Source organism: Centrocercus urophasianus, unplaced genomic scaffold (genome assembly GCF_019232065.1).
Source record: "Centrocercus urophasianus isolate 14NV4802_14NV808 unplaced genomic scaffold, USGS_Curo_1.0 seq_2, whole genome shotgun sequence".
In the NCBI taxonomy this organism is placed as follows: domain Eukaryota; kingdom Metazoa; phylum Chordata; class Aves; order Galliformes; family Phasianidae; genus Centrocercus; species Centrocercus urophasianus.
Genome location: NW_024884755.1, coordinates 5,310,108 through 5,329,469, shown reverse-complemented (window position 1 = coordinate 5,329,469; position 19,362 = coordinate 5,310,108). Strand labels below are relative to the sequence as shown.

Below are 19,362 nucleotides of genomic sequence, written 5' to 3'. Positions count from 1 at the left end.
ATTCCTACGAAAGTTTGGTAGTTACTGTAAATGCTTCAGTTAGAATTGCAAAAAGTAATAAAAAGGACAAATGTTTATCTGAGAAGCATAAAAACCAATTAAAAATAAAAAATGACAGACTATTGTTAGCAATTTATTGCTTAATTTATTTTAGTTTAATTAGTAGTCATCTGAAGTTTGCAGTTACCAATAATTAATTTACTTATGAAAATATTTCAAATTTAATTTAAACTGCAACTCTAATATTTGCTATGTTGTAAAATTATTGTGGACAGATTTCTGCTTATACCAAGAAAACCTGAAAATACCATTCAATCTTCAGTAGAAGGGTGAGATTTACTGCTTACATTAAGACTGTTCTTTAAGCTTTCTGAAGTGTAAGCAAGCAAGATGGAGAAAGGAGTTGTTGCTTCACAGTTTTCTTTACTTGACCAATAAAACTGGTACTATAAGCAAGACTTTCATAAAAAAAAAAAAAAAAGAAACACAAAGCAGCCTTCACCTGTACATGCTGTGTATCAATTCTCCTTTAAAGACCTCAACACTTAAATTTTCTTATTAACAGCGCACACAGTCTTTTCTGGAAGCACTCAGTTATATCACGTGCTATGAACTCTGAATATGGTGTTGTCATAAATGTTTTGGTTTTAAATTGAAAGTCAGTAAGTTCATTGCTTCAAAAAGCTTAGAGTAAGAAAACACCATTTTAAGACATGGTTTTCAGTGGTTTCAGCCTGTTGGAATTTTTATGAAGAAGTTCATGATGTTAGGCAGCCAAACCTCACAAAATTCTTGCAGTTTGATATTGAAAAATTGCTCTGATCATCTCCATATCTATCTCCTTATTTTCAAAGTCTGGCATATAAAATTTGAAGCAATCCATACCACTGACCTTTTGAAAGTCTTGTCTGAACACTGAATTATGTGTTGTCTGTAACACATACAGAACTTGTTCTGTTATATCTGAATGAAGACGTATTCCTTCTATTTCCATTATGCTGACATAAACTTACTGAATGTCCTCAACAGCTTACTTCAGGGTGACTTCACCTAAGCAGCATAACTGCTAAAATGAAACCAATTGAACTTTATTAATGGAAGGTGATTGCATTTACATGTAGATGCAATGCTATTATTATTATTTTTTTTTTAAAACAGAACTGATTATGTGTGAACCAGGACATCCAAACCAGCTTAGTTGAACCTACACAGCTAGGTGCACAATGCTGATGTGTTTCAACCAGTTTAAACAAATTTTGAGGAAATACAGAGCAGAATATATGAGAGTGCTAAAAAAACTGCCAACTAGTGGAAGCCTCCATTTCAGACCTGCAGTCTTTCTCTCTTTTTTAATTATTAAGCTTTAATTACAAAGCTTCACTTGCAGATCCAAATTATTAAAGCCATTCAGATTAATTTAAAATACAGTAAAAATATTTAGGCTTTCAAAAGCCCCCCAGATTTGATCTATTAGAGGACTGAATAGCCAAATATATTTTCATACAAGAAAATATTACACTGTTTCTTCCTGTTGCTATGTTTTCCTCTAATTGGAGAAATGAGGCATTTGTCAAACGCTGTTATATATGTATGCACATAAATAGTAACCGTGAATGCTATAAATAGTATTTGTGACGTGTTAACTCGTTAAAAAAAATCCCCATCATGCACGTCTTACAAAACTGTAACAAAGAGTTGCTCAGTTTCAGGCATACATTCTTTTTACCCCTTAAAAATTAAGGTGGCTTTTCTGGTAAAAAAACAAAAACCAAAACCAAAAACAAACAAACAAAAAAAAAAACCCAAAAAACCAAAACAAACCCCCAACCAAACACTTTATTGCAGCAAACATCTTTTCTGACAAAGCTGGAAAGCTTTGAAAGAGTTGGAAAATTGAATTTCCTCAGCTCTCACTGAAAGCTTTAGTTTAGTTCCCTTATTACTGCCTTTGGAGTTATAGCCTACTGATGAGAGAACAAAGGAATACAGTGGAGTAAGAGCTCCGTTTTTGGTAGTGATACGCAGAACAGCAACCTGAGCTTCTGAAGCGCTGAGGATATTTCCTTCTTGTGACTTGGGTGTTTGCTAAGGAAATTCTAGATAAGCACAGCACAACTTTATCTCTTGCCTTTTTCTACGATATTTTTTTTTCCCTCGAGTTCCAGAGAAAGCATGGAAGTGGACTGAATTTGTGTAATTGCAACTTAGATGCCCTCGGTGCTGCTAACATCTGCGATACTTCTGCCAGCCCAAGCACCAATGATCCAATTATACTGGAACATGTCTTCATTAATAACAAATTTCACCATAAAATTACAGAGTAAAGGCAGAATAACCAACCTTTTAAGAAAAGCAAAAATTATATGACCATATTTTTGATATTCAAACCCTTTGCACAGGTAAAGTTGTCTTATTTATAATGCCTGAATATTTAAAGTTTGATAGTATTGCATGCAATATTAAGAGTTCAAGAAAGGTTTCTATCCAAAAAGTTACATAGAAAAACATACTACAGTCACCTCCACATGTAGCAACCAAAATATCTCCTAACAGAATTCAGATATTCAATTATTAAATGACTCAAGGTTCTTCCATCTATACCATTTTCTATATAGTAGAATTCTACATAACAAATTCTACAATGTCAAGTATCTACTGATATAAAGCTTTGTTTGCTTTTATCTGGGATATTCCTCAATGTTTACACTGTAATTGACTACTATGAAAACTGCTAGTCATGCTGTTTAACTAAATTGGATGTGAGGTGAACACACATGAGAACATAATGCAACAACAAAGAGTAAACAGATTTCACAAAGCCAGAAAAGCAGGACTTATCCAGGACTTATCCTTCCTTCTGTCATGAGAAGCTTAAAACAAAACCAGAGCTCTAAAATGAGATGCAGTATTTATCAGAGCACAGAACTTCAGGCAGCTGCTTAAGCAAATTACAATTTGATCCATATAAGCAACCCAGTGAAGGTGTTCATGGGATAATATAATGGATAGTCATGAATATTCATCTATGAGTAAACACAAAAAATTTACTGTTCTGTGGCTCTTGGCCGCAGTCATAAAAATTTTGGTAGATACAAACTGCAACAACAACCCATATTAAGTATAAAATCAGATATACATCTATTTTAACTTTAAGAGAGAAAATCAAGAAGTCCATAGCAGAAGCTGCAGACAAAACACAAGTACGTATCAACTTGACGCTCCAGCCGTGTTTGGTACTTGCTACATACATCAAAAAACATCTCAAAAAGCTTTTCATAACAGGCCCTCTCTACCAGAGGTGCCCTTATCACAAAAATATCTACAGAGAGCTCTATTTTCCCTCAGCTGTCTGCCTAGTCAGCATGCCAAGGAGTCAGCCAAGTCCTGCTCAGGTTATGGACGTGCAGAGCTGCCAGTCCTATCTGTCAGTGCAAAGCAGCAGACAGACACGCTTCAAGGCTTCTCACCTACAAAGGAGAGAAAGTGAAGGTATTTGAGGGCTCAGATGTTGCATGGCAGAGGGAGAAAAAGCAGGAAGACAGAAAAATTGGAGTGTAGTGAAAAGGTAGCAGAGAGAAAACTGAATAAAAAGAAGGTGATAGCTAAAGGTAGCTTGGTGTTCATGGTATGATGTTTCTACAGAGCTGTTCAGCCTTTGCAACTATCTAATAACAGATGTAAAATGCTTCTTGTGCTGGTGCTACAGCATGAAATTGTCCTTGTGCAGTTTCTCAAAATACTTCAGTATTAACCAGCTGCTCTATATAAAGAATCTGTTCCAATTTACATTATTTTGAGCCCACAAGGATATTAATTCTAAGAAACTCAGTTGATAACAAAATAAATGGAATCAAACTCATTGAGAAAGTAGTCTTTTCAAGAAAACACAAAAGGTCATTATTTGCAAAGTACAACAGCTGGCAAAAATGTCAGATTTTAAGTTTAGCCATGGTAGAACTGTTAGTAAATAGATTCAGCTCACGCACCTCCACCATGCCACAGAAATAGCCTTAATTTACTCTATGCTCAAGTTCCGCTATTGTATTCTAGCTTACTCCAGGTACTCCTGGTTGAAGGATTCAGCTGAAAAACTCTCTCAGAACAATATTACAAGATCCTTGGAAGCAAATAAAAACCTGGAAATACAGATGTGGAGCTGAGACTCCTGAAAAATAGAAACTCCAAGAGAAAAAGAAAGGGAAAAGGCAGGTTGCAGCATCAGAAAACATGGCTGAAATTAGTTTACCCACCTCTCCCAGATTTATACCAGAACCTGATCTGATCATAAAATGCATTCAATATAAAAAGCTGTTGCACTTGAATTGCTTCTCAGAGAAGAAAGGTCTGTGGAGATGTTAACAGAAGATGTAAGACCCAATACTTTTGCTCATTTTGGCAATTGCTATTCCTTTTAGTTAATTTAACAATGTTTCTTGTTGTAAGATTACAGGCAAATTGAGGAGTATAGAAGTAAAAAGCACCAAACACACGCTAGTTATTATTCTGCTATCTTTTAACAACATACTGGAATGTTAACAGTAGAGAGAATAATTCTAACAACGTTTTAAAAAACCCTCTCAATTATGCAAATTTGCTGTAGTTAAGACTTGGCAGATCAAAGAACTTCAAAATGAATTTGATAAGGACAGCCGTATGTGCCTTGTTATTCTACTGCTTGCATGAATATTGCATTCATAAAAGATACTGTATTTCACAACTAAAGACCTGCAGAATTAGGAACATCAGAAATAGGAATGTCCACTGTTCTTCTTCTTTAGTTTGGTTTCAGATGGTCCAACCAATAACTGTTCCTCTAGTAAAACTTCTGGTAAAGACAGCAAATAGCAACAGTAACAGGAAAACAAACCAAACGTTCTTTTTCATTAGAAAAAGAACGACACTTATATATTACTTTTTTGGAAAGAGATTATATAGATACATAGAATATATACTGGTATATATAGATATACAGAAAAGGTAATTATAAACTATAAGATTCTTTCATTATTGCTTTCATAAAATTAAAAGCTTTGGATATAGCTATGGATATGTATTACATTAAAAAAATGAAAATAAGTTGATAAAAATTAGTTTTAAGATGTTACATAGATGCCATACTTTCAAAAGCTCAATGTGGAAAAGTTGTTTCTTAGGTTTATACATGGCCCAAAAATGCCATCTGGGTTTGGTACTGTCAGCCAATACATATAGATGAAAGCGTCGCTTGAGGTTTTCCTTGGCAGTCAGAATAGGATTTGGCTGTAACACAATGCATATCAAAATAATAACCTGTAGGCCAATAATTCCAGTTAGAAGTACATGTACTGAATTTTACAAGTAGGACTTTAGAAAGAAGAAACTTTAGCTAAAAACTTAATATAATAGGTTCAGAAAATGTGACTGAGAAGTACTTGCAGGAATTATACAGATTCAAAAAAAATCTATTAACACATTACAGCTGAGAAGTTGATCAAAGAGTATTATAAAATTCCCTCTAGCAGTACTGTGAGGGTCATAAATGCACTTGGAATTCATTACTGTTATTTCATGTCACAACAGAAAAGGAAATTAATCATGATTGGGCTCTGTTAGGTTTTTATTATTGCAAATATAGTAGTAGTGAAGAGTAAGAGTACTATAGCAGTATGAAATCATATTTGATAGATATTTCCCATAGTAAACTGTAAATAAATTGAACTTTGCATTCCTGAAAGCAATCTTCCTGAAAAGAACTACCAAACCCTAGGACAATCATTTTAAAAAAGAGATCCAGAAAACAAATAAAAACAACCAACATCGCCAACTCCCCAAGATTAAGAAAATCACACGTAAAATAGGTCCAAATTTTAAATCAGCTTTATTCCCCTGCAGATACAGGGAATTTGTAAGTTAGTAGCATTCTTCCATGACACAGAGGTCAGTAGTTGGAACATCTTTATTTTCCCACTGGCTTGTAAGATTGCTGAAATAATGAGTGCACACAAACTAATCCCATCTAAACTTGTAATTCTCTGTTTCCTTAAGATAAGTTTCAAATGAACTTATTTAAACTATCTTGATTTATACAAATTAAGTTTATTTTAAAAAGCAGCATACTGGATGATCCTGTAGGTCTTTTCCAACCGTGAGTTTCTGTGATCAACCATCCAGGTCTGCCAACCTCTAATCCTCTACAGTTACAATTTCTGGTATCCCAAATAGAAAGTGCTTTAAGGAATTGGATAATATAAATTCTACTAGCTGTTAGATGCAGTCTTATAAATGTATAGTATGACTTCACTTGAAATATCAGACTTCTAAGTCTGAGATAGTTTTAAGTACAAATAAATAGAATGAAAAACTGCTCGACTACATGAACGTTGCATCTAGATGAGTATAATTAGATCTCAGCAGAGATTGTGTTATAGCTGATTTGATTTATAGTCATTTTGTAGCTCTTCGCTAATGAAGAAAAGATCAGTTTGATGGTGCCACTAATGCATTTCTTCATTTATGCAAAAAAGTCTTTTTTGTTACTATCAGTACTTCTGATAATACGATTGTGCATACATATCTACTGAAAATACACACAGCCAAAGGGATTATGAAGCTGTTTTTTCCTTCAGCAGGTGTACTAAATTTAGGCAGGCACATTAAGTACAAGGGAGCCTGGAGGAATAAATACAGTACACTTCCTTAAACTCACTGACCTGTTCATTTAGATGCATGCTCATTCAAAGAATGCACCAAACTTACTTCTAGTGGCAGGCTGGAAAGAAATTTTGTAATCTAGAAATTACAGTAGTTTCCAGCAACTCTACCAACAGCTGTCAAAAGCAGCTTTATTTGATACCTGATATCCATATTCTCAGAAGATAGCCCTGAAGAGTAGAGGTGCAGCAGTCAACTGCAAGTAGCTTAGATAACAGCAGAAAGATTAATTTTTATTAAGCAAATTTGTGAAAAGAAAGAAGAGTTTTTATTAAGATATGAAGATAATTACAAGCTGTTTACAGTTTGGCTGTGTTGAAAAGCAAGCAATTAAGTCTTTGAAGAAAGGGATAGGTACAACAAAATTGCTCATCTTCAACAGTATTCTTATGTAGTATTCTTAGCATTCTTAGTATACCCCACAGAACTCACTCACAAAGTCTACAGTCAATATGCAACATGGAAGCAAAATTACTCAAAACAAGATATTCAGTCATTAAAAAGTACAGAACAGAAAAGGTACACCAGTGAGCATTAAAGTACACTGGACAACACAGTATCAATCTCTAAAAACCTGCCTTTAATCAAATTGCCTTCAAAACCAAGGCAAAGTGTGAAACAAAACACATCTGGATTTGCATGGTGAGAAATCCTGCACCCTTCTACAAGCAGGCCTACTTCCTGCCTGGAACATGCAACATCTTTCAGACTTATCCTCTGTTTCTTCATAACTTCTCCAGAGTACACTAAGCTATTTTTCTTTTTTTTTCCCTGCTGTACTCCTTTCCCACTGCTCAGGCAGCAACATTTCAAGCTATGGCTAATTCCAACTGTACATTGACCACACGGCCAGTCAGAGGACAAAACATTATAAATAGCTGTTGATCTCTACTTAAAGAGTTTTTTCTCACATGGAATTTTGTTTTCTACTTAACTGTTGAATTTTACAGAACCTGTAGTTTTATTTGCAGCACGTATTCTTCAATTACGCTTCGCTTCAGTAGGCTAGTGTATTCAAGTTATTTAGGACTACAAATAACCAAAAAGACAGCATACTGAAGTAAGTTTCACATCCACAGGAATCCAGGGAAAAAGAGAGAGATCTTGTACAAACCTTTGCCAGTATTTTTTTTTGTATGGTTAACAAGAGAGGCTCTACAGTGACTCGGCACTGACAAAGTTTGCCAACCGTCATCTTGGCAACTGCCAATAATGATATGCTAGTTATTACACAGCAGCACTGCCTGCCTAAGGGCATGGCCTGACGCACTGTGCTCTCCTCTTAGATTAACTACACATCTCTAGATTTACTGTGGTGTTTTAAGTGTTCCTAACTAAGTAAGCTCTTAGATTTAGCTTATGAAGAAACCTTTCAGAGCAATGACGCCAAGAGCAAAACTAGAGGATTAGTTTGTAAAACTGAACTTGTACAGTTAGAAAAAAATACTCTGCATTTTCATATATGGGCAGTAATTACTAGCTTGAACAAAAATGTAGCCTTATAATTTCAAGCCCAACTTTAAGCATGTATGAATGCAGAAGTACTACAGAGTATCAGAATATTTGCAGCTATCTGGTACACATTTAATGTCATGTTATTTCTCTGTATTTCCTAGGGTAGAATAAACAGTTCTGAGCACAGTGCTCAGAGTGAGAGCATTAACACTGATTTAGGACCCAAAACGCCCACATCTCTTTCCTTAGATTGTTGTCATTAGTTAGCAATGTCTATTCTTATGAGATTATCTTACCTGACCCATTTTTCAAGTATCCATTTGCATCAACAGTTGTATACATGATGTAAGGACCAGGCTGATTAACACCAAAAGGCTAAAAGTGAGAGGGGAGGGAAAAGAAGTAGGCAAAATTTTAGGAACAGACAAAGCTCTAATAATAAAAATATGAAAGCAAAGACAAACTTTTACAGATTAATGATTTCTGCAGGATAGATTATTTTGAAGTCTTGCTCTTGCACTGCCCATAGCAATACATGGAAATTCATTTTCAAAATAAGGCTAATCAGTTGTCTAAGTACCATTCTGTTTCTCATGAAGAAAGCAAAGCTATTCAGTCCTACGGCAAAAGGTTGAACCTACAGAGCTTTAAATATATTAAAAATCTAAAGCCTCAAATTGTAACTGCATGTTCTGAAAAAAACAAAAAACCAAAAAAACAAGAGGACTCATTCAAGATTTTTCTGAGAATGCTCCATTCTGATGGAGTTTCTTAATCTGAAAATAGAATAGAAATTCAAAATTATTATCAATATTCAGCAATGTTTTATTTAATTAAAACAGCTGAACAGTTAATTTTCAGGTACCAATATCTATTTTAAATAAATTATTTTCACAGAAGATGTGCTTAAACATCAAAGTACGGTTATGGGGGTAAAAAAAAAAAGGAAGGAAAATCAAAGGGAGTTGTGGATTACTGAGTGATGAACCGTGTCATGTACCTACGTGAGAACAGGAGGAGCATATGTGGGGGGGAATTATCTGTTAAGGGAGGGACAGGGAACAGCTACAAGAGAAGATTTTAAATAAGGCATTTTTCCTTTTTCTTTCTCTTCAAACAGTGAATTCAAGCCGATATTATGACACTGAGTTCAGTAAAACGACCTTTCAGATGAGATGCAGAAAGTTCACTGAAGAAGAGATGATGAATGTTTTGCATCATGCCTCAAAAAATAGTAAGTTGTAAACTGTAAGAAATAAGTAACGATGATGAAAGCCAGTATCAAATCTGGGAAAACAGTAATTGGCCACAGTGAAGCACAAGGAGACAGAAAAGATGATGTTAATGCAGAACTGTGAAAGATGAACCTTCTTTGATGTTAAAATGTGCATTATTATTGTCTTGGCCAAGTATTTGCATTCTGACATAATACACCTCATGACACTAAGTTTTATATGTTAGTTTGTTGGGTTTCTTTTTTTTTTTTTTTTTTTTTTTTTTTTTTACAGTGAAGGCAATAGTATTTTGAAATAGTATCATTGAAATAATCTTGACTATCAAGTGTTCAACATCTGTTTAACATCTGCTTTCTAAACCTTCTCCTCGTTTTGGTAATTAAGCTAATAATACTACCAAAAACCTCTTAATATCTTTTATCAGAAATTAATCTGATGTCTTAAAATAGGCTTGAAGAAAAGGATGGTTTCTTTCGAAGCAGGTTATTTTTTAATTTTCAAACTAAATTTTAAGTTCACAGCTTTTGCAATTCAGCTCTGCAAAAATAACTTTGATTCCCGAGTTCCCCTTTCAGGCCTCTCTCTGTGAATACTGTCATTTGCTAATTGAAAGTTAACAGAACACAGGTGGCTTTCAGGGTCTCTGGAGATTATTAAAAGATTTGAAATAGAATTAAGACATCTACACATAGCTAATCTGCAGAACCATCAAAACCAAGTACATTTCTTTCTCTTTCTTCCTCCTCCTTCCTTGTACCCATGTACCTGACTTTAGCCCAGAAGTTGCAACCTAGCACCCAAGAGCTGAATTTGTCCCACAGTGTTTTACCTGACCTTTATGACTGCCCTGATCAAGACGTGGCACATTTCATGGATTAGGCATCCAGCGGTATTACACGTTTTTCTTGTACCTGACATAACCCAGCCCCTGTGATGCTGCATAACAAATCTCACTGCAGAATCAGTCAATGGAGACAACTGAAGAAAGACAGTCTCACACATGCACCACTTGGCCCGTCGATCTTTGGATCATACATTCTTCTGGTCAGTAACTGTCCTAGTTATGTATGTGAGCGATTGTCAGCATAATTAGACCCCAGCTTATTTAAACCTAAATAGTGTTGTAAAGACACAGTTATACTTACTGTTATTTTCCGAGGACAGTCATTAGAACAGAGGCCACTGAGAACTGCAAGAACAGAAAGTAAGCTTACAGTATTTATATTAAGAAGCCATCTTACAAGCACAACCTCAAAAATCTGTTGAAACACACTACTAGATGTCACGTATCCATTAAGATAGATAAACAAAACAGATCTTATTCATTACGACTTACGCACTACAAGAATGCTAATTTGCTTAAGTATATTACTTTGCAGAAATTAATCAGCTAATCACTGTTTTCTCATACCTCACTGGTTAGCTTGCTTCCTAAAGACACATTTGTCAGTTGAAAAAAATCCAAATTAAAAAATGTTAAAACATAGTGGACTGTACATTCTACTCATTACACTTTACTTCTAACCATTTAAAATATACTTGCCAGAAATTCAGCTTTACCTTTTTTTTTTTTTTTTAACTGGAAAAGAGCAAAGTAAAGGCTTTTCCCCAAATACAGGCTTTAAACTTGATTCAAATCAAGTCCCATTACCTGTTTATTGTGTTATTCAGAAGTATTATAAGCAGATGTGCATAATGCTTCTTAATATCTAAAGCATATGACAGTTGTTGAATTACTTGTCAGCTTGAAAAATCAGCTGACTATAGAAATGTTGAACTTTTATAATCAACTAAGGGACAATGAAAGCCATCTGTTCTGTAACCTAGAACATCCTGTCACATTAAATATTAGATGCACAAAATCTCGGGTACCAAACGTGCAGTGACAGCGAGGCACTAAGCGGTGTGTCTGATCAAAAATCATCCCAAACTAGTATAATAAGGACTATTTGTATTTTCTGTGAAAATCTGAATGGAAATTATTTCAAAGTTAAAATTTTTAGTTTGTGACTTAACATTTTTAAACATCCAAATAGAGAAAAATCTGTATCCATATAGACAAAAAGAAAGTCTGGACAATTAAGGTGATTGGTATGGCAAAGTACAATTTGAAGATGGTGCCTGTATCTAATAATGGACAACAAGCTACAAATTATGTTGTATGTTGGACAAAAATGCACGTTCAAGTGGAGCCATCTCTTCCTATTTTGATGCAAAACAGCACATGGCAATTTGCTGTTCAATTTCACTGTGGGAACAAATAACCTGACCAAGTTCATTTGACTACCTTCATTGTCCATATACCAAATAAATGAACACAGTGCATTTAGTGATACACCAATGGGTATAAAGCCTGTTTTACTATAAATACTCCCTCCTGTGACACAACAGAAATGTTTTTAAGCTACTCTAATTTCCATTTTCTGGGGTTTCTACAAAAACATGAGCATACCAAGTACAGTGCTAAAAATCAAAGCAAACCAATTTTAAGATATATGTAATACCGCTGCTGAAAATTATTCTATTACCCATTCAAAATATCACACAATTGTCTGTCTAATGTAGCCTTGTGAAATGAAGCATTTTTCTAGAAAGTTTTCTTCATGCTTGTGATTATTACACTATCCATACTCAGTACTATTTAAAAAGAGTACATCTTCCATCAGCATGACAAATCATTGTAGTCTAATATGATGAAAATAAAGGCCAAACTACAGAGTAACTAACACATGAATCAGGAGATGCAATTCTGTTCATCTTACAGCATGCAGAATGCATGTTCAGAATCATTACGTATATTTAAATAACACAAAGGCAAACAATTTCTCCACAGTGAACCTCCTGTTCTTCTTGTTTAGTTTTCTCTGAGTTCACTTACAGCTTTACCTTTTATCCCTCCTCAGAAATGAAGGAGGGCAGCCAAGCAATGAGCTCAAAGCTCAACACCTCTGCAGTCTGAAAAAACATGGTAGGGCAATTTGAAAACTAATTACTCTCAATTACAAATATCATAGCGTAGCAATAGCCTTTTAAACCAATGCTTTAATTAATTCACACATCCTTGCCATGCTATCTGTCATCCTAAATTGTTCTGTTAAGATGTATTTCATGCCATGTAATACATAAATTTAGGCTGAAAACACCAAACTGACTGAGACATGGAAACGTACTCTCAGAATAGATCATGCAGAACATGAAATATGCTCCATGCAGAAGATCACTGAAATGAAACCAGTCCATTTTGGCCTAGATTCTGCATCATTTCCAAAGGATATGGGAAGAGAAACTCTAGTAAATTAGGACAGAAGTCCTTGCTGGAAAGAAAACAGCACAACCACTCAAGGCACAAATGAAAATAAATATATTTGTTTATTGGTTCTTGCCTAAATTCTGAAAATAGCCAAGATAAAAAGATAGTCATGGTGGACAGACAAAGCCCATTCCTTCAAGCCAATGCTGCTTTATGTCTTATGGATCTCTTCTGAATTGTTATGGCATACATACCTATAAGCATAATTACATTTTTATTAGGTCAGTGACTAACAGGCTGATCTTCCTCTAAATTTTAAATATCATGAGACATTAAAGTCTACGCTGAAGAATAGATATCTGTAGAATTATGTTGCTTTTACAGTGACAGCTACATTTGGAGATAAGTGAAAGTATTATATAGAAGATTCACAAAAGGGAGCCCTTGAGGTCAGCCAAGTCCAGCCCTTTCCCTCAAAACCAGATATACTACATAGTTTGTTCAATCTAGTTGTATAAGTCTCTAATGATGGAAACTCTGCAGCTTCTCCAGGAATTTATATTAGTACTTCAAAAATTGCTGTTCAGGAAATTACTCTTACTTGTAACATGTAATGTTACTTGTACAAACATCTTGTTGTAAGTTTGTTAATTTCTGTCATATCCATCACAGAAGGCATGGACAACAGAAAGCCAGACACACTCGTCCCCCTGTGGTTATATATCATCATGGATTGAAGTCATGAATTTCTTCACATTTCACTTTTAGAATGAATAACTCAGTTTCCCTGCAGATCATAATTTTTGACATTTCATAATTAGTTTTCCTCTGAAAGCCAGAAGATCTTTTAAAGATCTAGTATCTGTCTTTAGGATTTTGCTAAGATGCAGAAGTGAAGAACCAAAGCTTCAAAATGAAAGGAAGGATTTAGCCCGCCTCTAGGTAACAAGTGAGATATGACCTGCTTTCTAAGTAAAAGCACACACCCAGAGATAATGAACACTTATTTACTTGAAGGCCATTGTGGTCAAAACTGTTATTAAAAACTGGTGAAGTGATATTAGAACAACAGAAGTATGGAGAATAGTGGACAGAAATGCTTGGAAATCAAGTATGCTAACTTAAAATTAGGAAAAAACCCCAACCTTTGAAACCAAACAAAAATGAATTATCCAAGTGTAGATTCTGCAATCTCTTTCTACAGACCCTAACATTTTCCATGCAGTATTTTTTTTTCTAGTACTGCCATGCACACTGCATTACCATAATGTTATCATGTACAGAGGATCAAATATTCACATTCCCCTCAAGATCTGATTTTGACCTGATTTTATGGTAATAACTTACCAATAACTTTAACAAAATATGCATCTGCTTCAAAGTTGTTTTTTAACGTATGGATAGCAAAGTCTTCACTGGAGTGGCCCTTGCTTACTACAATGATATCCAAGATTCCCTAGAGGGAAAAAAAAAAAGTTGAGTTAGGAATGAGAATGCTGATTTACTTTACATAGCATCTAAATTCAGTAAATAAATTCCCTTAGAGACACAAAGGAAAAGAAAAAAAGCGTGCAGCAAAATTTACTTTTCCCCTACCAGTTATAATATATTTAGTATTGTATTAATCTATGGCAATATTAGACCCTCCATCCACACATAGCAAGGATAATACACGAGGTTTGTGTCTTCCATGGCACTGAAGAGGGCAGTTCAAACAGCAAATGGAAGGCTGGCAAACTTTTAGTCTGTGAATGGGCTGCTGCTACCTGCCCATCTTCCAGAGAGCATTTCAACAGCATGCAGAAACATCCCAGTCTGAAAGCACTGCCTGCCACGTGCTGTTAAGCCAATGTTTACACATGGCAGTGTAAGAATAACAAAAAAAAACATACACAGCAGCACAGAAGTGACACTTTGCTGCAGTAAAGAGTTGAACTTACATCTTCGTAGATATCAAAGAAGGTTGCTACGACTGCATCTTTGATTTGATTTAGGTCAGAGAGCTCCCAAAAAACTTTAAACATACGACGTGCACTCTTGCAGCTTGCATTATTGCATGGGACATTTTCTAGTAAAAACGCTTGTTGATTGCTGTAAGACATTATGTATAAATAACAATTTAATTCCTATAAAATAATAAATTACAATATCTTTGTAATTTTGAAACCAACTGAAATATATATTCAATTAAAAAAAATCACTCAAAAAGCTAGCAGACATTTAAAAATTAATAAGCATTTATTCTAGCCTTAGAATCACAAAACTCTTATGTCATGCCTGATTTAAACTAACGAATATGTTAAATAAATAGGTTCAAAACAGCAGGAATAACTTTGTTCTTACTTTATTCCGACTCAAGTACAAGTGTACCTATCTACTGCTTTCCGTAATCCCTCACCATGGTTTTTCAGCTTATGTACTCCCTAAAACAAATTGGTGCTTTTTTGTTATTTCACGACAAGAAGGGCTAGAATACTGACACAAACAGATCATGTTGCCAGGTGTAGTATAGCAAACAATCTCATTTTTGAAGAAGTCATCTAATACACATTAACTGGTCACTGGGAAACACCAATGAGTGACACAGGCCTCACACGTACTCTGATGGCTAACAGTGTATACCCAGTCCATGATAACATAAGACCACCACCATCACTAGGACTGTGAAAACCTTCAGGACTTGACCAGCTGTGTACCTGATTGCTTGGCAAGTCTCAGTTACTACCCTGGAAGCCCACAGGGATCCATCACTGGGAACAGATGAAGTTTCCTCCTCTTTCTCTGAAGGGAGCCAGGAGACGAAACAGCCAGCATTCTGCAAGGCTAGCTATGCATGTTAGAGCCAAGGGCAATAATCAAAAGCATTTCTTCATTATGACCTTGAACATAATGCCATCACAGAGGGTGATGAGAAGGTGTTTTTCCATATTTAACAGCATCCAAGGCTACCAGGATGCAGTCAAAAGCAGAAGCAACTTCAGCATTTCTCCTTACGAAAGTTTCTGGTTTTCTTTATTTCCGTGGAATATTTGCTAATAAGAAGAATCAAAACTCACAATATTCATAATTCTCTTCCCTCAATTTCAGAGTTAGAGGAGGACAAAACCTTTACCTTGTGAAAAAATACTTCTGATGCTGAAGTAAGTTTCTTTGCACAGTATCAGTTAGTATTTCAAAACTTGCACTGGCATCAAAGATGCATAAAAAATAAAATGGGATATTAAAATACTTTCCCCAAAACAATACAATCATGTTTCTTGAACTTCTGTGAAAAACAAAAGAAAGGTCTCTGTTTTTCTGCTCTATGCCTGAATTTGACTGGACCTTAATATGAAAAAACCTTTTTGTAATTTCACTGTTAAAAGTGCAAGCACATAGAATTAATGCTCAGCCATAAATCAAATTAGACTATCTACAATGTTTAGGACAGTGTATTACCTGAACCTGAGAACTCGTAACTGCAACTTAAAGTGAATGTGAGCATTTAATGTCATGCATTACATCAGTATCATGTGAAATTATCCAACTATAAAAGGTGACAACTCGAGCTAAGCAAATTCTTTCAATTTCTCTTTTTCGTCACCTCGACATACTCTTTTAAAAAGAACTGCATGAACTTTTAAAAAGATGCTTTCTTTCAATTCTCATTTTTCGAACAGCTAGAAATTATCACCCTATTTCAAAAACAAAGATGAAAACATGGCATTACACTTAAATACAGAATATTGTTGTTGTCTAAATGATAAGCCTTTTGAATGGATAGACAAGGTTATTCACTGTAGGAAGCTTTTTATTCTCCTTTCCTTGGTAATGTGCATTCAAAGACTTTGAAAACATCAAAATAATACCAAATGCATTGGGAGAATAAGGGAAGATATAAATCAAAGCATCATTTAAAAGGGAAATACCAATTTCCTTTACCCTTCCACATCAGAAACAAACACAAAGACAAGCAAAAAAACTATTTTTAAGACAATGTGTAACTATAGGTTGGCTCATAAATTCTATGCCTTAAACAAGTTGTTTATCTGCCTTTGCCTCTGACAGGCGATGAAACTAACCATGATTTAGGCAAAGGTGATCTAGTTTAATTAGAGTTCTTACAAGTAGACACTTGCAAAGAACTAATATATAGTTCTATAGTATATTCTATACTAATATAGAATATATATCTGTTGAATATATATATATATGCACACACACACACATATACACGCACACATTGATTTTAAACTGTGCCTGGATAATTTCATAGAAGTGTATTACACTTGAAACTGTTCTTTCAGCTGTCTGTACTCAGTTTCTTACTATCTCCATATCTCCATCTTCACTACTATTTATCACCAAAGTCTGTGATAAAGTAATGGCATACTGGGGAATACAGTATTGACCAGTGAAAGCATTCCCTTTGAATGAAAGCCTCACTAAAAAAATGATTCCTTAGATTACATGTTTGCAATTCAAGATGCCAATTATTAGTATCTAATTAAAACAAGTTGGAAACAAATGATTAAAAAATGTTTCATCTAATTATGTGGCAGAATGAAAGATAAGCATTTATAGGTTTATATGCAGTACTTACACTTTCAACATTACGAATTTAAAACCAAGAAGTGAAAAAATTAATAAATTTAGGTAAGACAGCAAATAGAGACAAACCAGGAACTACAGATAAAAATACCTGTTATTCTATACACATCCCAGTATAGCCATAACTAGAAGGAAGAAATATTCACGTACGTAGCCTAAAGAGAAATCTGCAGACTGGAATTCTATTGAGGAGGTTTTCACTCAAGTCAAAAGAATACTACGTGCCTTTATTGAAAATACAGGATACAGCAGGAGATGAAACACTGTGGTCTTATGGCAGCTCTATGAATATTTGAAGCTATTAATCATTTTCTGAACTTGCTCACCAGGACAGCCAGCAAGCCAAAGTTATTCCTAACTACAATAGATGTCTTTATTTCACTGTTTTGTAGGCATTTAAAAGAATTGTTCTGAAAGTACTTTCCAGAAGTATAACATAATTATTTTAATGATATTCTTCCATCATCATGTATCAGTATATTTTCAGATGAATACAATGGTTTTTGCCTCTTTTAATTTCCTTCAGTTAGCATCTAGAAGCTAGGCTTTCTAAACTACAGCACAGATTGAGGTCAAGAGTTGACAAAAATGCTTTATCATTTAATCACAGTAATCAATCACAGAAATTAGATTTGTAGATGTAGCATGAAAGGCTTCAGAGAAAGAAATAAACAGCTTGATTCGGAAGTGTTTAAAATCAATTAAATAAGGCTTCCATTTTAACTTGCTCTGATTTAAGACTAGCTTCTAATTTAGTTCCCACACGTTTAACTCTCTCTACTCTATAACCCAGTTACACATTTTAAAAGGAAGTATTTGCTTGCGTTTCTCAGAAACAGTGACTTCATGGTACTGTGAACGTGATATTTGATAATTGGTATAGAACATCTTTTTGTTACTTTCATATTAATATCGGGAATATACAGTGTTAACATACAGTTTATTCCTTAGTTACTTTTTTTTCCAGACTTGCTCATCTCTCTGAACCTTACTTTGTGCAGCCTGCCAAATCACCTGCCGGTACTCTCAGTCCTTATGCATAACAATGTGCCATTCAACTCTGAAGTCAAGTTTCGAAATAACTTCTAAGGCACACCCAACTGATTAAGAAATTTCAGAAGCAAAGAAAATAAAGGCAAGTGTAGCACAGTAATTCACTGCAGTCAGACAGGCAACACCCTGGGCTTTTGTGGGAGTAATTACTTATGAACTATGTAAACATTTACGTATTATTAGCCTGCCCTAAGCATAATCCTGGCAGAGAAGAGAGATGCCCAATAACATTAAAAGGTAACTTAATCCTCCCTCCACTTCTGAACTTCTGAAATCCTCTTGAAGTCCTTTTGAAATATCCTAACCATCATGATACATACTCAATACGGACCCTAAACCAAGATTTATGGGCCTTAAGTAAAAGTTTGCTAGTGTAGACTTTTAAATATTATTTCAGTGATGCTGAAAAGAAGATGTAAAATCCCAACTAAGAAAGGCTAAGGAGAAAAAAAACAGTCTGAGTGGTTTAACTTTGTCTATGTAGATTCTGGGCAGTAACAGAATCACCAGCTTCTCTGACACATTTGAAAAACAACATTCACAACAACAACTGAAAAAAACCCAAACAGAACAACAGCTATACTAGTTATCTTAAGGCTCAGAAGTAGTGGCAGAGCTCTGTTGCTCACTGCTTTGTGTCTGAATCACTGTGTAGGAAGAATATAAGCACACAGCTCTTCAGTTTTAGGCATGTGTCAGTATGCAAGGAGCTCAAACACAAAAATGTCAGTGAGTCACTCATGTTTATGCAACCACTGGAGGATCTGAATTAATACTGACTTAAGAATCTAAATTCTGTCTATCTACTCTTCTAAGCACTAAAGTGAGATTCTGTTATTTTCATGTCTAGAATTAATTGAAACTATGAACCTGCACCCAACTCTCATAAAACATACACAGCTAGACAATAAATACGACCGTGACAGACTTGATTTTTCCCGGTAATGTACTAGTGCAAGTATTCATCATAGATCCCAATGAGAAAGATTTTAAGACTTCATACAGTATTGATTAAAATACCTTTTAGAGGAGATGACATGAGAGAGAAAAAGTGACTAGCATAGATAATCTTAGAGCTCTTCAGGTGCT

At 34.8% G+C, this 19,362-nt stretch overlaps 1 protein-coding gene across 1 annotated transcript in view; it reads right to left on the bottom strand.

Annotated features, from left to right (window-relative positions):
• ITFG1 (integrin alpha FG-GAP repeat containing 1) overlaps positions 1-19,362 on the bottom strand; it is a 69,389-nt gene that overhangs the window by 8,351 nt on the left and 41,676 nt on the right. The window contains exons 11-14 of the mRNA XM_042821256.1: positions 14,571-14,721; positions 13,978-14,086; positions 10,526-10,569; positions 8,442-8,520 (exon numbers count right to left, since the gene is read on the bottom strand). Of these exons, the coding sequence (XP_042677190.1) occupies positions 8,442-8,520; positions 10,526-10,569; positions 13,978-14,086; positions 14,571-14,721 (383 nt within the window). The remainder of the gene's footprint in view (positions 1-8,441; positions 8,521-10,525; positions 10,570-13,977; positions 14,087-14,570; positions 14,722-19,362) is intronic.